Source organism: Dama dama, chromosome 3, assembly GCF_033118175.1.
Source record: "Dama dama isolate Ldn47 chromosome 3, ASM3311817v1, whole genome shotgun sequence".
NCBI lineage: Eukaryota > Metazoa > Chordata > Mammalia > Artiodactyla > Cervidae > Dama > Dama dama.
The window spans coordinates 27693330-27714811 of NC_083683.1; the positions used below are offsets into that span (position 1 = coordinate 27693330).

Below are 21482 nucleotides of genomic sequence, written 5' to 3' on the forward strand. Positions count from 1 at the left end.
TCCCAGCAATCTTGATTCCAGCTTGTGCTTCTTCCAGCCCAGCATTTGTCATGATGTACTCTGCATAGAAGTTAAATAAGCAGGATGACAACATACAGCCTTGACATATTCCTTTTCCTATTTGGAACCAGTCTGTTGTTCCATGTCCAGTTCTAACTTGCTTCCTGACCTGCATACAGTTTTCTCAAGAGGCAGGTCAGGTGGTCTGGTATTCCCATCTCTTTCAGAATTTTCCACAGTTTATTGTGATCCACACAGTCAAAGGCTTTGGCATAGTCAATAAAGCAGAAATAGATGTTTTTCTGGACCTCTCTTGCTTTTTTGATGATCCAGTGGATGTTGGCAATTTGATGTCTGGTTCCTCTTCCTTTTCTAAATCCAGCTTGAACATCTGGAAGTTCACAGTTCATGTATGGCTGAAGCTTGGCTTGGACAATTTTAAGCATTACTTTACTAGCGTGTGCGATGAGTGCAATTGTGCAGTAGTTTGAGCATTCTTTGGCATTGCCTTTCTTTGGGATTGGAATGAAAACTGATCTTTTTCAGTCTTGTGGCCACTGCTGAGTTTTCCAAATTTGCTGACATATTGAATGCAGCACTTTCACAGCATCTTCTTTCAGGATTTGAAATAGACCAACTGGCATTCTATCACCTTCACTAGCTTTGTTTGTAGTGATGTTTCCTAAGGCCCACTTGACTTCACATTCCAGGATGTCTGGCTCTAGGTGAGTGGTCACACCATCATGATTATCTGGGTCATGAAGATCTTTTTTGGACAGTTCTTCTGTGTATTCTTGCCACCTCTTCTTAATATCTTCTGCTTCTGTTAGATCCCTACCATTTCTGTCCTTTATGGAGCCCATCTTTGCATGAAATTTTCCCTTGGTATCTCTAATTTTCTAGAAGAGATCTCTAGTCTTTCTCATTCTATTGTTTTCCTCAATTTCTTTGCATTGATCACTGAGGAAGGCTTTCATATCTCTCCTTGCTATTCTTTGGAACTCTGCTTTCAAATGGGTATATCTTTCCTTTTCTCCTTTGCTTTTCACTTCCCTTCTTTTCACAGCTATTTGTAAGCCCTCCTCAGACAGCTAGTTAGCTTTTTTGCATTTCTTTTTCTTGGGGATGATCTTGATTCTTGTCTCCTGTACTATGTCATGAACCTCCATCCATAGTTCATGAGGCACTTTGTCTATCAGATCTAGCCCCTTAAATCTATTTCTCACTTCCACTGTATTGTCACGAGGGATTTGATTTAGGTCATACATGAATGTTCTATACTTTTATATAACTATAGATATTTTGTATATTTAAAGATAAAAATCTTCCAGCAGTTCATTGCCAACAGGATAAACTGAAATGGACCCTATGTGTCTCGAGAGGATTATTCAGTTGTCAGTGTTAAAAGAAACATGTGAAAAGCTTTATGTCCAGTTCTTATTTGAGACCCCATTGAGAGAAGCAGGAGAATACATGCTCTATGCCATAGGAAGAATTGAGAAAAAAAATTTTTTTTTAGAGTTTATTTAAAATTAGAAAGTAATGATTCTTGAAGTCTTTTACTGATATTGAACCTACTTATATTCAGATTATTAGCACAACTAAAAATTGAGAAAATTATTATTTTTAAGATTAAATATTCATTAGGATATGAAAGACAATTTATGACTTACACTTTTAGGGAAAATAATTGGAATAATTTTTGAATTTCTTTACAAATAGTTTGGTCTTTTAAAAACACTCATCTTGGTAAAGCCTGGTACATTATGATTTCAGATTATGATTTCAACTTGACAGCATTTTGAACTTTATATATTTTATATTCTGCTAACTGACATAATTTCTAGAGTCATTCTCTCTCTTGGCAAATTATGATTTGGACAAACTAACACTCTAGGTTGGCGTGGAAATAATCCTGGAATGGGAGTTTCATTCTGTTTCTAACTTGCTATGTTTTCTTGGAGAAATTACATAATCACATAATCACTTACCTTATCATTTTTAAAAATGTTGAGGTTAAAATGTAAACCTAAGTTTAGCTAGATCAGTTACGTCCAATTTTTCCCCCCAAAGCTTCCTTTTTATTATTTATGTTATGCAGAACTCAAATTTAATGAAAATTTCTGTGGAATAAGTAAATTGCATTTATTATTATTAAGCCAGAAATAATTTCTCTCTCCATGAATAAAAATAGTCCTGAAGTATTCATACAGAGTTAGCCCATTATACCATTCTAAGCTGATATTACATCCACAAGTACAAAATCTCAACTTTTTAACTCCCCATGCAGCATTATTTCAGACAAATGTAGATTTTATTTTAGCTTTAAAATATTAGAAATATCCCTTGTACCTTCATTTTTAACTTGATGGATCCTTAGTAATGTAGGAAAATTCTTTACATAAGTCTCTATATTTTATTTAGAAAGATTTTTTTCTGGTTCAAGAAAATGTATGTTTTGTATAGCGTACATTTTGAAAAGTTTTAGTTAATTTCACATACTTGTATATTTACTTGTTTATCTATGACCTCAAAGTGTGTGAAAGGCCTATCTGTAAGATGATATGACTTTATAAATAGAATTTTTTAATACTTTAGTATCATATCTTTACTTGGAGCAAGATGGATAAATTCACTCTATAAAAATCAAGAGATAATGGGGTTTTGGTACCTAAAAATCCAGAGGTAGAAACTAGAATATTTAAAGTACAGGAAGACCTGTCAGCTACAAAAAAGAGCCAGAATTAGTCTTCAGAAAGCATCAAGTCAAAAAAAGAAAACATAGATTTACTGGGGCAAAAATAATGTAAAGTTAATAAGAAAACATCTTTTTCACTAAATGTTGTTTAATAGATTTAATTAATTTTTATCTATTATATTGAGTTTGCTTTAAAAGATATTTTGAAATCATACTTTGGAATTTATAAAGTTTGGTTACCTTATAAACTGAAATATTTCTACACTTGAGCAGATTCTCATGATTGCTAAGGTAGATTTGGAAATGTGCTAGCTTGTATGCAGTCTGCTATTAATATAAACTTCAGGCATTTTTACAAAATTTACATATTTTAGACAAAGAAATTTTAAAAAATGATTAATATTAATGGCAAAAGCTTTGGTTCTTATAGTTCTATAGCATTAGATATTTGACAGACTTTTTGTTTTATTATATTTTATCTACCCAAAAGAAATTTTAGTGCTAAATCTTTAGTATTAGAGAGTTATCATATTGTCATTGTCCTTCTTGAGCTTTAATTCCATTGATAAATTCCCTTGAAGAAAAAAATTTCTATCCATTATGTCATCTATTATTAATGATTAGTCATCATCGCAAATTTTTTTTTTTTTTGTTAAAATGCAGCTGTTGTTCAGTTTCTTTTTTTTTTTATTATTTATTTTTTCAGTGGGTTTTGTCATACATTGATATGAATCAGCCATAGTGTTACCCGTATTCCCCATCCCGATTCCCCCTCCCACCCTCCCTCTCCACCCAATTCCTCTGGGTCTTCCCAGTGCACCAGGCCCGAGCACTTGTCTCATGCATCCCACCTGGGCTGGTGATCTGTTTCACCATAGATAGTATACATGTTATTCTTTCAAAACATCCCACCCTCACCTTCTCCCACAGAGTTCAAAAGTCTGTTCTTATTTACTACTCTTTAATTCATATCATTCACATACACTTCTCCTTCCCAGGGCCTAACTTTCTTATATAATTTATATGGCTTTCATTTTCAGATCATATCTTGATATTCCTCTCTACAGTGTACACCTAAACACTAGTTATTTGATTTCTTAATACTCAACATATTTTATCTCAAACATCTTGTCTTTTTTTTTCTTTTGGCAGTGACTTGTCATGGTTGTTCTATATTCTAAAGGACATCGATTATTTACTTTGTCAGTTTTCCACAGTTAACCTTGAATTAACGGTCATCCCAACTAAAATAGCCCACAGCTTATTATAATGCAGATTACTAATATTTAATAACAAGGTATCATGAGTTCTGATGAAAGTTGATTTTGAGGGTATATAAATGTTAAAATATAGTAATCACAACTAGTTGGTGGTATCCACTTTATATTAGACACTGGTTATTTACTTATACTCCAGAAATGTGATTTTTGTGCAAATGGTTGGATAATTGTTTGAATTTGCCACTTCTTCATTATCTAAGAATTTGCTACTTCTTCATTATCTAAGGAATTTACATAATTCCAAAGTATATCAAATGGTAAGATGTAAGATAGTCATTATTCAAATTTGTATAACTACAGATAGCTATTGATTGGATATTTTTCAGAATTATTTGAAATAGTTTATTGATGGATTTATTGACCTATTAATCCTGAAAAAAGCTTATTTGCCTCCTAAACACAAGTCTGTGGGCCCAATTTCTAATTTGTTATCTAAAGCAAAATCAGTTTAAAAAGTATACCCAAGTATATATTTTAAGAAGTATTACCCAAATAGATTTTATCCAATGTATTACATATTTAATTTTATATAACATGAGAATTGTAACATCCTCGAATTATATAAATGTCATTATAAGTTTTATAACAATATTTTTCTTCTCCTTCAATCCCTTACACGTCCCCAGCTCCAGGAAAAGTGGTGAATCTCACCGTCGAGGCCTTTAACTATTCAGCAGTAAACCTGATTTGGTATTTACCTCGGCAACCAAATGGCAAAATTACCAGCTTCAAGATTAGTGTTAAACATGCCAGAAGTGGGATAGTCGTGAAGGATGTTTCAATCAGAGTAGAGGACATTTTGACTGGGAAGCTGCCAGGATGTAATGTAAGTCTCATTGAACATTTTCTATGTCTCAAAAATTTTAGGTAAATTACATCTTGAAACTCCCAGCATCTGGATACTATGTATTTTACCAAAGTGATTATTAGCTATTTGATTGCTTATAGTATCATACTATATACACTTGACTATAGTCAAGGTAAAAATAAGAGAAGAGTTTGAGAATTCAAGAGTGAGATATAAAAAAATCCCTTAGGGAGCTCTGGAAAGACTTGATAGGCATAGCATTAGTGATAGGCCTTGGAATAAGTAGGTGATTGTGTGAGGGTGGAGGATACTTTATAAGCCTTAAAGCAGGAAAGCATAGGATATCACTGGGAAAAAGATAATCCTTCCATGTGACAGGAGAGGAAGGTATCAAAATAGTAAAGTTTAAATTTGTGGAATTAAATTGTTTTTGTTGTATATTATCTTTAGTGAAGAATTTGTTACTACTCTAAGCACTGATGTGAAATCCTTGGAAATACTGTAATTATGCTTTTTTAAAATTAATTTTGGTGATCATTGTGATACTATTGATGAAAAGACAAAATTACTTTTCTTTTAAATGCTTTAAGTTAATGGAAGTCACAAATATTTTTAATTTAGATATATTTCTAATATACATAAACATACATTCACATGTTCTTTTGGTGTTACCTTTTGAATACTTATGGGGAAAAATGATCATAATAGTAAGACAGTGATGTATGTTTGAAATTTCACAAAAGGAAAAGAAAAGTTTATCTTTTTGGCTGTTAAGCTTTTAATGTGGATTTAAACAATTTTTATTAATCATTTTGCTGTAGTTATACCTTTATTCAAAGTCACATGAAATCCTGTTCATAAGAAAGATTAAGGTATAAATAAGCACATTCTATTCTAAAGCTGTGGACAATGGTATTAACCATGTATCTGTAGATATTAAATGGGTATAGTTAAAATCTAGCAGATTTATCTGTAGCTATAACAAGTAGTACACGCACAAAATAATATTTGTAATATAAACAAAAAATGAATCACACGTATCTTTACCAAGGGATATATTATTTTCCCACTTATGCTTATTTTATTTACTAGGAGAATAATGAATCTTTTTTATGGAGTACAACCAGCCCTTCGCCAACCCTGGGGAAAGTCACGCCTCCATCTCGTACGACGTATTCATCTAGCACGTTGTCACGGAGTAAGATTAGCTCTGTGTGGAAAGAGCCTATCAGTTTTTTAGTGACCAATTTGAGACCTTATACGACGTATCTTTTTGAAGTTTCTGCTGTTACAACTGAAGCAGGTTATATTGATAGTACGATTGTCAGAACACCGGAATCAGGTATGGTTTTTCTTTTCTACTTTTTTGTAGGAACAAAAGTTAAATTATTCATAGAATAATCTTTCAATTTTTTTTCATGTAGATCTTTTTGTTAAAGATCTTCCTTCTCTTTCAGTAACTTTTTTCTCCTTAATAACGGATAATAGGCATGCCATTTGGAGCATCTTCAATTTCAATATTCTTTTAAGGTACTGACATAAGCATCTAAAAGGAGAAAGGAGATTTGAAAAAAAAGATTGTTGAGCTAATAACCATGCTCTTAAGATCAGCTCTTATCATTCTGTGATCTCAGGGATTTTTAATAATTGCCTCTGTGTGTCTACATTTTACATTATCATCTGGTGATGACTTCTCTCACTGATATTGCTGTTACCAGATGTGGAGGTAACACCTGCAGTAGCAGGAATATCCTGTGATTAACATGCAGTATCAGAGAAAAACAGTAGTTAGAAAATGCCTACCTACCTGTATCTTCTCTGTACTGAAGTTTCTTTATGTGATGAATGGAGACATCTTCATTGTGGATATGGTGTTAGTACTAAATGAGCATTGTTAGATGTTATTACTACTAAATTCTAAGAGTACATATTTCTAGGTATAGTATTTGCATATTTAATTATATTATGTAGGCAGTGCTGGGCTTAGTCGCTCAATCGTGTCCGACTCTGTGACCCCATGGTCTGTAGCCCACCAGGCTCCTCTGCCCATGGGGATTCTCCAGGCAAGAATACTGGAGTGGGCTGCCATGCCCTCCTCCAGGGGATCTTCCCGACCCAGGGACCAAGCCAGGTCTCCCACACTGTGGGCGGATTCTTTACTGTCTGAGCCACAAAAGAACCTGAAGAATACTGGAGTGGGTAGCCTATCCTTTCTCGAGGGGATCTTCCTGACTCAGGAGTGGAACTGGGGTCTCCTGCATTGCAGGCGGATTCTTACCAGCTGAGATACTGTTACGTCACTGTATTACACACTATAAGACAAAATACATAGTAGCAGACTTTCAGTTATGATAGATAATTTTTAGGTTGCTGGGCATTATTCCTGGTAGGGTAATTTCACTCTAGTGTAGTATTTTTTCTGATGACTTAGGTGTTAAGTCTTATCATTTCATTACACATAAGTGTGAAGGTTTTTTACCTTGACTTAAATAAAAATCTCAGAATAAGACCATTTCCTCTTCCATACTCCTTCTTATTAAGAAAAAAATTATTTCATGAGAGTCACACAAAGTGAAATTTGGTTGACAGGTTTGTTTTAAAAAATATTTGGAATGTTTTGTTTCAATTAAAGATTTTTTAAAATATTAGATACATGTATGGGGAGAAGGAAATAGCAACCCGCTCCAGTGTTCTTGCCTGGAGAATCCCAGGGACGGCGGAATCCCAGTGGGCTGCCGTCTATGGGGTCGCACAGAGTTGGAAACAACTGAAGCGACTTAGCAGCAGCAGCAGCAGATACATGTATGAAAAACAGACCTCAACGGACATGAGTTTGAGCAAACTGCGGGAGATAGTGAAGGACAAGAAAGCCTGGTGTGGTGCAGTCCGTGGGGTAGCAAAGAGTCAGATATGACTGAGCGACTGAACAGCAACAAATGAAAAACAGACTTTTAAACATCATTATTATTTTTATGTCACCAAGATTACATTAGAATATAGGTTATAAATTTCCTCTCAGAAGCAAATCAGATGTTGATAGAAAAAGTAAAACCACTGCTGGTAGATTCCTAAGGTTGAGTTACTACTTTGGCCCTTCCACCCGTGTACAACAGAGGGAGAGTGTTTATCAAGCCAGATGCTCAGGGCTATTGAGTGCAATGCATATTAATATATATGCTTCAGGACACGTAACTGTACAAAGAACTGCATAGGAATGAAACACCCTATGCAGTCATGTACAACATTAAATAAAAATAGTAATGGTTGCAAATTAGGAGTTTAATGATCCACCTTTATTCACATTCTTCAATTATAGCCTATTCTTTCTTTAAGTTGAAAAAATGCTTTGCTGTGTGATATTTTATTTTTTCTCTGATTTTGTATTTTATGTATTTAATAAGGTGCTTTTAATCCATTTTTTTTCTATAATAATTTTAGTACCTGAAGGACCACCACAGAACTGTATAACCGGCAACATTACAGGGAAGGCCTTTGCAATATCATGGGACCCACCAACGGTAGTAACAGGAAAATTTAGTTACAGAGTTGAATTATATGGACCATCAGGTAGGTCTTAATCAATTTTATGTTTATCTTTTGGAGTAAGAAATGTATAAAATATTTTACTATTTTCAAACTTTTTAAAAAGTACCGGACTGTTTTTAAAAGACCTTTAGCAATGTTGAAACTCTTAAAACCTTTTGTTTAAAGCCATAAATAAGGACGGTAAAGCCTTGTCGATGTTCCATATTTCATGACAAAGGGCTGAAAGAATGAGAGAATCCCTCAAGAAAAGAAACATTAGAGGAGATAACATTTTTTCAAATATTTGATCAGGAGGACCTTGACTTGCTCTGATTGCAAATGTGTTTATGAAGAAAAATGGGCTCCAGCTATATTAAATCAGATTTCTGCTTAGAACAAAGAAGCCATTTCAAATAATTGGAGGTCTCTAAAAATAATATGAGCAAGTTTATAGTGTAGTGAGGTTACATCTTTATGAAGAAGCAAGAGCTGGACATCTACTTGTCAGATATTTTGAGGACTTCAGAAACTATGCTAGTGGAAGTTAAGTAAGCTCTATAATTCTTAATCCAAGATTCTATGATTCAATGAAAGAAATTTCTTTCAACTAGTAATGAAATAATATAAATGCACATATTGCCATTTATTTGAAGGAATGGAAAAATATACAAAGGTCCAAATTAATCATTTTGAAATTTCTAGGAATCTATATGAATCACATGGGTAACCTTTATTTCTCATCCCTGAGTACCTTCAGTTCAGGTCAGTCACTCAGTTGTGTCTGACTCTTTGTGACCCCATGGACTGCAGCACACCAGGCCTCCCTGTCCATCACCAACTCATGAGTTTACTCAAACTCATGTCCATTGAGTCAGTGATGCCATCCAAACATCTTATCCTCTGTCGTCCCCTTCTCCCCTCTTCTTCAATCTTTCCCAGCATCAGGTGGCCAAACTATTGGAACTTGACCTTCAGTATCAGTCCTTCCAATGAATATTCAGGACTGATTTCCTTTAGGATGGAATGGTTGGATCTCCTTGCAGTCTAAGGGACTCTCAAGAGTCTTTCCAACACCACAGTTCAAAGGTATCAATTCTTCGGCCCTCAGCTTTCTTTATGGTCCAACTCTCACATCCATACATGACTACTGGAAAGACCATAGCTTTGACTAGATGGACCTTTGTTCGCAAAGTGTTGCTTTTCAATATGGGCCTGTCTTAGCTTTTCTTCCAAGGAGTAAGTGTCTTTTAATTTCATGGCTGCAGTCACCATCTGCAGTGATTTTGGAGCCCAAGAAAATAAAGTCTGTCACTTTTTCCATTGTTTTCCTATCTATTTGCCATAAAGTGATGGGACTGGATGCCATGATCTTAGTTTTTTTAGTGTTGAGTTTTAAGTGAGCCTTTTCACTCTCTTCTTTCACTTTATCAAGAGGCTCTTTAGTTCCTCTTCACTTACTGTCATAAGGGTGGTGTCATCTGCATATCTGAGGTTATTGCTATTTCTCCCAGCAATCTTGATTCCAGCTTGTGCTTCATCCAGCCCAGCATTTTGCATGATGTACTGTGCATATAAGTTAAATAAGCAAGGTGACAATATACAGTATTAAGCTCCTAAAGTTCTGAAATGTTTTCAGATCTAAAAATATAGTCCTTTTCTCCCCTCCCTGTTCAATACACAGACATACATGGATACCCAGACACACCTCTTCTATTTGGTATCATTTTCCAAAATTTTGACAAGGTACTCTTTCATCTGTGAGGCTAAAAAGTCGAGATGTATCTACTCATTATTGACTTTAGCAACGTGGAAGTCATTAGCCATCTTAACTAGAGCGGTTATGATGGAGTATGTGGGGTGAATGCCTGATTGAAGAGAGAGCAAGAGAAGACCATTGAAGCAGTGGGTAATAGACAACTTTTGAATTTTGCCGCAAAGTGAAGCAGTGAATGGAAGTGGGTAGAGGGGTGGATGGTGAGCAGAGTTAACAGGTTTTCCTTTCAGAGGGAACAAATGAAGCATATTTGCTTGCTGATGGGAATAAAGAAAAAAGACTAAGTCAATGATATAAGAAAGGCAAGAATTATTGGAAAAATGTCTTTGTTTAGGTAGAAAATGTAGGGATTAGTCTGAGATAAAAATCCAGATGGTTTATCCATTATAACAGTTTGTAAGACAGAATCTATGGGTGTAGATGCTGTAAATACGTGGTTGTGTTGGTGGGTGTATGTGGCATATGTCTTCTGAATGATTAGTTTTTCCAGTTTAATGAGAAGTAGTACCATCAATTGGGAAGGAAAAATGTAAATATTCCTCTACAAAAGTAGAGAGTGTGCTACTGAAATTAAGTGCTGAGCACCATTTAGGGCTCATTTGAAGTGTGGTAATGAACAAAGTGATATCAGAATGGATTTGTATTTTTCTCCAACTCCCTTCAACTTAATGTAAAGCAGTGATTATTACTGGCAGTGTCACTGAGGCTGGATGAAGAGTGGACATTCCGTGGTGAGGAACCGAACAAAAGTAGGTGGTAAGACCAGTTTGTTTTGGCTTCTAGAGCAGTGATCAGGAGACAGAAAGTGTGAGCAGAGACAGCTGCATGGAATTGAGATAATGGAGGATTTACAGTTACTGCTAATAGGGATGTCTGTTATAATGGTGAAGGAGTGACTGAGATCTAGTGTGGGACTAGATTATTTAAGGAGAGCTTGGAGTGGTTTAAGGATGATCTCTAGGAGTATAAGAATTACCACAAATTCATATGGTGTGTATACGTGCTTAGTCACTTCAGCTGTGTCCTACTCTTTGCAACTCTATGGACTGTAGTCCTCCAGGCTCCTCTGTCCAAAGGATTCTCCAGACAGGTACACTGGAGTGGGTTGCCATGCCATTCTCCAGGGCATCTTCCCAACCCAGGAGTCGGATCTGTGTCTCTTTAAGTCTCCTGCATCGGCAGGTGGGTTCCTCACCACCAGCACCGCCATTCATAGGGCAGCAATGGAGACAGTGACGCTGAAGCGGGAGCTGAACCATCCAGAGTGAGAGTGAGTGATGCTGGGGTGCAAAGGTCACTAGAACAATGAGAGTCAGTGAATGCGCTGGTGGCAGGAGCGCTAAAGCTGTGGAGTTTTCCAAGCAGGGAGCTAGAATATTCTCAGACAGGGCAAGGAGGAGCAAGGAGAACATGTATCACACCTGACCACCTAGTCACTGGAGGGCTCTGGGGAAAAAGTAACCTATCACCCCCCTTGAGGAAGACCTGCAGGGAACAGAAGCAGTGGTCTCAGGGGAGAGCTAGGTTTGTTACAGTAAGAAGGGGAAAAAGCTATTCAGAAATTGAGGATTTAAGGAATTTTGATGATGGCCCAGTTAAGAAATTTTGCTCAGTAACTAAACTACAGGACATTTCTAAATATATCTTTTTATAAAAGATAGAAGATTTAGCATTTTAATTGAACTTGAGTATGAAACACTGTCACTGTTTTTATATTGGTAAAACCTAACGCATTCCTTTAAAATATGCCAAAAAATAACATGACAGCTCAATAGGGCTTTATATTAATATAAAAGTAATTTTAAGCATGAAATATTTCCATGTTTTTTTTCCATCTTGGTTAAATTGACACAAGTGCAATTCTAAGCTAAATGTTTAACATATATTCACTTTTTAAATTGTAATAGTGAATGTCAGTGCATAGGTTAACACTAATTCAGTTCAGTTCAGTTGCTCAGTCATGTCCGACTCTTTGCGACCCCATGAACCTCAGCACGCCAGGCCTCCCTGTCCATCACAAACTCCCGGAGTTTACTCAAAATCATGCCCATGGAGTCGGTGATGCCATCCAACCATCTCATCCTCTGTCATCCCCTTCTCCTCCTGCCCCCAACCCCTCCCAGCATCAGGGTCTTTTCCAACGAGTCAACTCTTCGCATGAGGTGGCTAAAGTATTGGAGCTTCAGCTTCAGCTTCAGCATCAGTCCTTCCAATGAACACCCAGGACTGATCTCCTTTAGGATGGACTGGTTGGATCTCTTTGCAGTCCAAGGGACTCTCAAGAGTCTTCTCCAACACCATAGTTAATTACTCTATACTTAATGTAAGAATGATTACATGCTTGAAGAATACATAATCCACAGTTATGTTTTGCTTTTTGTAGGTCGTATTTTAGATAATAGCACTAAGGACCTTAAGTTTGCATTCACTAATCTAACACCATTTACGGCATATGATGTTTATGTTGCGGCTGAAACCAGTGCAGGGATTGGACCTAAGTCAAACATTTCAGTATTCACTCCTCCAGAAGGTAAGAACATCTCTAGTGTGTGAACGAGAACTTTATTGAATCAGTTAAACATTGTATTAGAAACTATTTGGTTGATATTATCTAAGTCATGTTATTTCCTTATCAGATGACTACCTAGTACATTCTGAACATGTGTTCCTCAGAACACTAAACCCATAGCAGGCTTCATGATAAGAGGGAGCAAAGACCAGGTGAACGTTATAGCAAACATTACATGGTGTGTCAGCCTGCATCTTCACAATGAATACTACTGGCAAAATCTCAAGACTAGATACATTTAACATGGTTTAAACCCCATTGTTTATTGTATATTCTGTTTTTCCACAAAGTAATGTTCAGAGAAATCCACAATGCCTATGGTGTTGTTGCTGCTCAGCCACTAATCACGTCCAACTCTTTGCGACCCCATGGCCTGCACTTTCTTTGTCCTTCACTGTCTCCCGGAGTTTGCTCAAATTCATTTCTGTTGAGTTGGTGATGCTATTTATAATCAAAAGGATATTCTAAGCAATTGAGGATTCCTGGAAGGGGCATAATATAAATTTACCAGAATAGACTGAAATTAGTTTCAAAATTTCTCCTGAAGGAACTTGTTATTTGTGTATGTTAGATACCACAGTCTAAGGCTAACTGTAGCGTTTAAAAAATGTTACCATGCCATTTCACAAACCTGTTTTCTGGGCCTACACCAAATTTGCTCAATGCCTTTACATATTGTACTTATTTAGGAGAATTCAACAATTTTTTTTTTACGATCACACGAACACTTGATAAAACAGATTTTGTTTGTGTGATAGCTAATATTCATTAAGTTGTGAGTTAAACACACATGTGTGCACTTGAGCACATGCATATACACACACAAACAAGGTAGGGCATACCTTCATCAGATAAATCATTCAAGTGTTTGTCCATGAGAGGGCAGCAACTATTAGGGAATTTTGTACTTCTCCCCCATTTCAAAGAATGACCCTTGAGAATATTTTGCTATTGAAAGGGTGTACAATTTATGTTGATTTCAAATGAAAATAGTAATGTGTACATGGTTTCAATACACAGATTAAACAGAAGCATCCTCATAAGCAAAGTGTTTTTATTTTTTTTATACCAAAATTTCTCTTTTGCATTTATATCAGAAGAATCTTAGCGTGTATGTCTTCTCCCTTAGACCTGAAATTTCTCCCACTTCTACCTAAACCTGCTCTTAAGGATTTGCAAGAAATCTAGACAGATTTATGTATGCCTGCCAAACACAACATGCCAGCAACGTGGCCTTTATCAGACTTAGAGCCCTTGAATCTGGTCTTTTCTCAACCAACCCAACTGACCAATTTCTATTCTCATGTTGTACATAAATAAATTCAGTCTTAAATCAAGCTGATTTTGGGGCTCCTAAACTGAGTCCACAATTTAAGATAACTGGTTTATTGTCATCATTCTTGGCCTACAGCATTTGACCAAAACAGGGAACTAGATAATATAATGTGTGTGTGTGTGTTAGGTGTCAAGTCATGTCTGATTCTATGCAACCCCAAGGACTGTAACCCACCAGGCTCCTGTGTCCTTAGGATTTCCCAGGCAAGAATACTGGAGTGGGTTGCCATTCCTTTCTCCAGGGGATCTTCCTGACCCAGGGCTTGAACCTGAGTCTCCTGAATTGCACGCAGATTCTTTACTGTCTGAGTCACCAGGCAAGCCCAGATAATACACGGCCACATACAATTCCATTTTATTTAGGATATCACTAAACATTTATTTCCCTTTCTTTATGTCTTTACTTTTTAATTGACAAAATAATAAATAGAATATTTAAGGACATTGTTCAATGTACTTCACATGGCTTGTTTTTGATGCCAAGTTATTTTGAATAGATGACTCTATTTGCCCGTATACCCAGTGATTTACCTCAGGTTTGTTTTACTGCCTCCTGAATTACTCATCACTTGCTCACCACATCCAAGTGGCTCTCAGAAACCCCTGGAAACTAAGGTGGCCTTCGCTGCTGGAAGGGCAAGCATGGCTGGTTCTTTCCTCTGCCTGCCTGCTTCCGTGTGCAGTTCTCAAGGAATAGTTCAGCCAAAGGGGTCTCAGTGAAATACTGGGGCAAATGCATGAATGTATGCTCGGACACACTAATTAATCCTGGTCCCACTGATTAAAGATTTGCCATAAAGGAATCTTTAAGCTATATGAGAACAATCAAATAACTCATTAGAACATACACACTTTGAATTAAAATTGATACTTTAACTTTCTAGTATTCTTTTTATTCGTTAATATAACAGGTTCTTTGTATTCTGATTAGTTACTCACTTTTCTTCTTCATATTTAAAAAATAATAGTCTAATTAGGGAATCAATTAGGGCCAGATTTTAAATTAATATATTTTAAAACAATCAAGATTCTAACAAATCTCCAGATATTCATAGAAAAATATTGAATTGATTTCGTTTAGAAAATACATGTTATCACATTATAACGGGCTGATTTCATTAATACTGAGAATGATATGGTCTATTATCTATCAAAGAAAATCAACATGATGTTGTGAAAGCAGTTACCCTGTGTTTTTCATAATGTTTCTGCATATCCCTTAATATTTTACTGAGCAGATTTCTACTTAGGCATGAAAAAGAGATGGTTTTTAAAAAAATTATAATAATCTCCAGTGTTACAAAATATCATAGTAGTCATTCCAAAATGAAACAATCTGCTGAATATAGCATTGACAACAGATTTTTGCTTGTTATTTTTACGTGGGTTAAAAAAACCTTAAGTAAATTTTGCTGCTTCAAAATCCCCTAAAACTTCTCTATGACTAGTGTCAAATATCTTTTAAGGAAGTTTACATCATGTCTTAAAAGCAAAAAAAGTATTGAAATCCATCTTTGCTCCCCCATAAATAGACTATTGAAGTGAAGACTTGTCCTCAGTAATTTCAGTTTGCTATTTTCTGCAAATTATAGTAACATCCTTTATAGGGAGATCACTTAGAAACTGTCAACCTTGTATTTTTAAGGATTCTCCATGATTTTTATTTTTCAAATTTTCAGATTCAGTAGATTTTTACCAATTTCACTTCCAATGGAAGTTTGACTTGCTGGATAAGGGCAAAACTTATTTGAATGCATTTTCTTTACCCCAATGCCATTTGTCTCCACTGTTTTCTAGGAGTTTTTTTTTTTAATTGGAGGATAATTACTTTATAAAACTGAGATGGTTTTTGCCATACATCAACATAAATAAGCCACAGGTATACTCCTAATCATTTGGATTTTTTTTTTTTTTTTTTTTACCAATTATATGTATACTCTGTTTCCTATTTATTAGTAAAATTTATAGATGTATTGACCTGAGAATGATTCATAGGTCATCCTCATAGATAACACCTTCAGAATTAATGCTGAACCATGAATAATTGCCTTGTGTGTTTGATTTTCTTTAGTTAATTTGGTATCAATATTAAAGGAGTTTGATCTAATCCACACTTCTCAGGTTTCCCCATAAGAATTTGTGGTGTAACATATCGAGTGTCTTTCCAAAGACAAGATACAATGCTGTCTCCTTCATTTCTTTTATCCCCTAAGCTTTTTCTTCTTTTATAAAAAAGAGATAGCCTTACAGTTGTTCTAACACAAGTTTGGGGTACATTTTTAGGGTAATAGAGAACCACTTAACTTTGGATTGTGATTTTTAGGCATTAGTGTTATGGGGCAATACTTATTAAGTTATATTGAAAAATATAAATTATAAGATAAACAATGTCTAGTATTTTTAGGTTTGGCTAACAGAATAAGAGACAGTGCAATTTAAATATACTGTAGTGGGTAATTTTTGTTGCATCAAATGGTACTGACCATTTCAGTAGGGCTTAGTTATCTGATGACTCTGATCAATGTAGTTATTAAACTGGCTTATTCAATTGAGATTCTACATGTGTTCAAATTAGATGGGAAAATGTCAGATCTCTTCTTTGATTTATATCATGCAGTACTGACTAAGACTTCATCTACATAGAAACCCCAAAAATGTCAAAGAAAGGTGGAATGGAGATTTGCCATTTAAATAGCTGTGTTGTTTTCATACTCTGTGGTTAATTGGAAAGGTTCTCTACTCTTGAATGATGTAAATATGATAAATATGAAAAAAACATAAGTTTAGCAACAATGTATGATAATGAAATAAAACTTACATAAGAGGTGACCTATGCGAAGGCTTTTTATCTGTCTTTTTCCTCCCTCTATGCTTCAGTGCCTAGAACAGTGAACATACGATGAGTCCTCAGTCTGTTGAATGACAAATGAATAAATCATTTGTTGTGGGGTTCTAGTTTAGAACGCGTCCTCCATCTTTCAAAGATTAAATTGTTTTTCCTTCAGATTAGAATTCCTGTGGGGAAATCAAGGTAAAGAATTATCCTTCTGTATAGAGATACACCGAAATGTTTTTAGAAAAGGAGATTGAAAGAATTGACAAGTTATAAGTGTACCCATGTTACATTTATCTCTTAATTTTGAGCACACATTTTACCCATACTGGATTCTGGAGACTTGACTGCAATAATCAAATAATAGGCTTCTAACCCAGAGTTCAGCTATCTAGTCATTCACTAGTCAACAAACATTTAGAAGTATTTATTAAAATATCTAAGGAGTTTTTTTTGTACTGATTACTTTATAGAGACTGAAAAACCCAATTCTTAATCTCTAAGATGAAATACTACATGATTATGCTAATTTCATGTTTAACTTGATTAGGTTCATTAATTATAAATAATATTTTGGGGAGTTATGACATAAATTTCTTTCTGTTATCTTAAAGAAGATAGAGTCATTCTTCATTTGTTTTTACCCTTAATATGTCTTTCTTCCAACTGGAGTTTGCTAAATCTGTGAAATATTTTACCTTAGTGAAATAAGTTTAATGTTTGACCACATCCTAATCATGAAGAACAGTATTTTTGTGTCACATTTTCTCTTTCTTCAGCCAACATGTTATAGTCTTTTGAATCACTTATTCCTTATTGTAATCTTGTATAGTGATAGGAAGGATTTAATGACACCCATTTAATAGATAAGGAGGCTAAATGTGGAGGGAGGAATTGGCTATTTATAATCACACAATGAAATATAAACTAAAAGTGGACAAGTGCCCAGGGTAGAATTTTTCTTGGCTGATTAGTCCTATTGTACTGGGAGGTTTCCTAGTAGTTGCTCTTGACATACATACATTTATTTTATGTATTTATTTAGTAATTTGATGCTTTTATACATTACAAAATGATCACCACTTCGTGACTTTCTAACCGGAATATAAGTAGTTGGTGCCTTATCTAAAACCAGTTGTTTTTACTTCCTTTTTTTTTACTATTGCAAAGAATAAGGGCGTCTGAAATTTGAGATTCACATAATTTATAAAATCAACAGACAAAAATCAATTAATTTTTCAAACATAAATTAAAAATTCCCTAATAAAGTATACCAGCTACATGTAATTGCATTCAGAGTATTCCACATATTATCTTTTGGTATGTTTTAATTTTTGTAAAACCTTCAAAATTTCTACTGGGAATTCATCAGTCATAAACAGCTTTCCCTGGAAAGTTATTTTTATAAACTAATTTGTTCTGAACAAACGTTATGATTTGGATTTGGGAAAATTATTCCATGTTACTCTATTTCTTGTGTACATTTGGAGAACAATGTATAGAAATTTAACAATAGTTATCTGTGTTTTTAAAGGATCTGATACAAATCCAATTGTTACTAAATTAGTAAATTGCTTTAGTCTGTTTTCTAATAGAATTGCTTATATGTCTTCAGTCATGAACTGACTTCAGTAATTTTTAGAAATTTGAGAATGTATTTTTAAAGTTCCCTCCTCTTCTTCTCTTTTTTAGTTCCAGGTGCAGTATTTGATTTGCAGGTTGCAGAAGTAGAAGCCACAGAAATAAGAATTACTTGGAAGAAACCACGACAACCAAATGGAATCATTAACCAATATCGAGTGAAAGTATTAGTTTCCGAGACAAGAGTGCTATTAGAAGATACTCTGCTCATTGGAAAAGATGAGGTACTGCACTTGAATTTCTTATTTTGTTGAGCCCTTTCTACCTGGTTTAGGCCCACATAACTTGGGAGATTTGCCAACATGCAAACATAAAATATTTGACAAGCTTCAAAGTACAAAGTGAAGTAAATTTAGCTATGCTGATAATCTAGCTCATCATATTTCATTTCAAGACATTTATTATTAGTTAGTGCTATTATTCTTTTTCAGCATATGAAAAATGTTAATTGGGCAATTAAGCAGGACTAAAGGTATTTCCATAAGTGAATATTATTATGGTAATAAAGTTAATGAATTGTTTGGAAGCTCCTGTTAAGATTTAAATACTCCTCCTAAGGTTGTGCTTGCAATTTGGAATAGTTGCCAAAGAAAGGCACAATAACTTTAGTAATTGCTGTTGACAAATGGTTTTGTCCTCCTCAGTCTTAGGAAGCCAGATTTCTCAAACCTACCTCATTTAAAAATAAGCAATATACTTTTGACTAAAGAAATCAAATAAAAGAGATGAAATCATCATAAATATAAAATAAGAGGACAGTGTTTGCTTTTAGTCACATTGGAAGCCTTCTTTCCCCCCTTTGTTTCTATTTGAAAGTGTTGTGTTGGCCAAAAAGTTTGTTCAGGATTTTCTGTAAGACGCTATGGAAAAATCCAAATGAACATTTTTGCCAGCCCAATACAGGCAGCACTAATTTTTCCTTCACTGTCTTCATTCACCTCATCCAGCCAGCTGTTCACCTGGGAAATCCTTCTAAGACTTTAGACTGATTGTATCCAAATATTGGTGGTTCCTGGGGCTCACGAAAAATACATCTATTTCAGACCAGTGAGTGTAGCACACACGGCAACTTGGAGGCCCTGCCTGCTGATTGTTCAGCAATGAGGTTCCACGCGTTTGGTCCAGAATCATCACTTCTTCTAGCTGCGCTCTTGTTTTTCTCTACGTGTATTGTCCATTCTATTCCTAGTCCCACACTTCCTCCATTTCTGACACCCATCTAAAAGTTACCTTACTGTGTGCTTAATGCATTCTGGCCAACCAGGACTCATTAGTACAAGTTGTTTGACCTCTGGCCCAGGGTTATAGTTTAATCCAGTGTGGACTCCATTCCTCTTGTGTGAAAGATGTTGAGTTGTGCTTTCTCTGATACTTTAGTCGACAGCTCAGGCACAGGGCACAAACTTAACCCTCTGCTCCTGCTGAGAAGGCCTTAAATTAGATGCTTCACTTTTTAGGATCGTGTGGCAGATCCCCCACTTCTGCTCATGATATCTATTGAGTGATATGCTACACCTCTTTTTCTCTTGAAACTGAGAGATTCTGGAAAGACTTCTTGTGATATGATCCACAGTCCCTGTGACATGATAGAGATAACATGAGCATTGGTATATACAAATCTGGGTTTATATTCCTAATTTGGTCGCTTAGTGTGTTTTACGGCAGAGAGGTCAAGTGCATGGACCTAGGAGACAGAATGCTGGGTTTAAACCTTGGTTTTGCCCTTACTGATGGTTTAACCTTGGAAGAGTAGACCTGATCTCTGAACTTGTTTCCTTTTTAAGATAGGGACTCTAAGAGTCTGTGTAACACAGAGTTGTTAGTGAGGATTTAATGGATTAATGTGTGAAGAGCTTAGAACTCCACCTGATATATGGTAAGTTTGGTGACCTGAATAACTGTGACCTGTTGTAATTATTAATCATGGCATTGGACCTTTCACCCTCACTGGGACACAATATTAGCTTCCTTCAGTTGCAGTAAAAGGAGACATTCTACTTTATTTCTGTGATTGTGTATCTCTTCATTAGATCAGGCCCTTATTGATATTTCTGCTTTCCCGTGTGATTGGTGTTTGGGTTTACCTTTCAGGAGGCTGATGTGGGGAGACACATGTGGCGGAAGCTCTAAGTCCAGATGAGCTAGTGTCCTAGTCCTGTCTCTGCCTTTTCCTCACCCCATGACCTTTGACAAGTCAACTTTTGGAGACTTGCTGCCCTCATTTTTAAAGTAGAGCTTATATGCCTGCCTCATATTGAAGGGTATGGTGAGAAGTAAAGGAGATATCAGAAAAAAACTCTGGCTTAGTAGGTCCTTTTCCTTGGTGTAGGATAAGGAATTTTCTATTCACTCTTTAACTTCTCAGAGTATAGCCTCCATACCGTGTCCTAAGAATTTTTGAAATCCTAAAGTCTTGTTAGAATTTGCCAGTGACCTCCTACATGTCAAATAAGGAGGATCTATGTTTTTAACCATCCTCATCTTCCCTATGTCCTCCAAAATTCATTCCTTTACCTCCAACTCTTCAGCTTTTGACACAACCACTTTCTCCCTAGTACTCACTCCCCTGGCATATACTGCAACTTTGCAAAAAAACTTGGCCTTGTACTATGACAAATGAATACTTAAGAAAGCTAGCTCTTTTACTACTTTCTAATTCCTTCCTGAGAGTTCTGTCTTCAGCCACTTCCTTTTGACAGCCTCACAGATTCAGTCACTGCTTCCTACTTTCATGACTCTTTCACCGTGTTTTCCATGATGATTTTTCTGACACTCTGCATCCCTAATTACAATCATTTGTGGTGAAGTTCTGCCAGGATGCATCACATTTAAACTCATCTACCCCCATAAAACAGAACAGAACAAGCATCTTTTTTGAGACAATAGGACTTGGTTCTTGATTGGAAGGAGGAGACGGTAGAGGTAGATAGAAATCCTGGGACAGTGATAGGGACCTATTAGTTTTCCTATGGGACAGAAGGAGAAAGTCTGTAAGGGTAATTGATTGTTTTAGTGATCA

General features: G+C 35.6%; 1 protein-coding gene across 1 annotated transcript in view; it reads left to right on the forward strand.

Annotated features, from left to right (window-relative positions):
• PTPRQ (protein tyrosine phosphatase receptor type Q) overlaps positions 1-21482 on the forward strand; it is a 237221-nt gene that overhangs the window by 6451 nt on the left and 209288 nt on the right. Inside the window, exons 5-9 of the mRNA XM_061122020.1 lie at positions 4605-4804; positions 5879-6128; positions 8225-8353; positions 12469-12615; positions 18515-18687. Coding sequence (XP_060978003.1) covers positions 4605-4804; positions 5879-6128; positions 8225-8353; positions 12469-12615; positions 18515-18687 — 899 coding nt within the window. The remainder of the gene's footprint in view (positions 1-4604; positions 4805-5878; positions 6129-8224; positions 8354-12468; positions 12616-18514; positions 18688-21482) is intronic.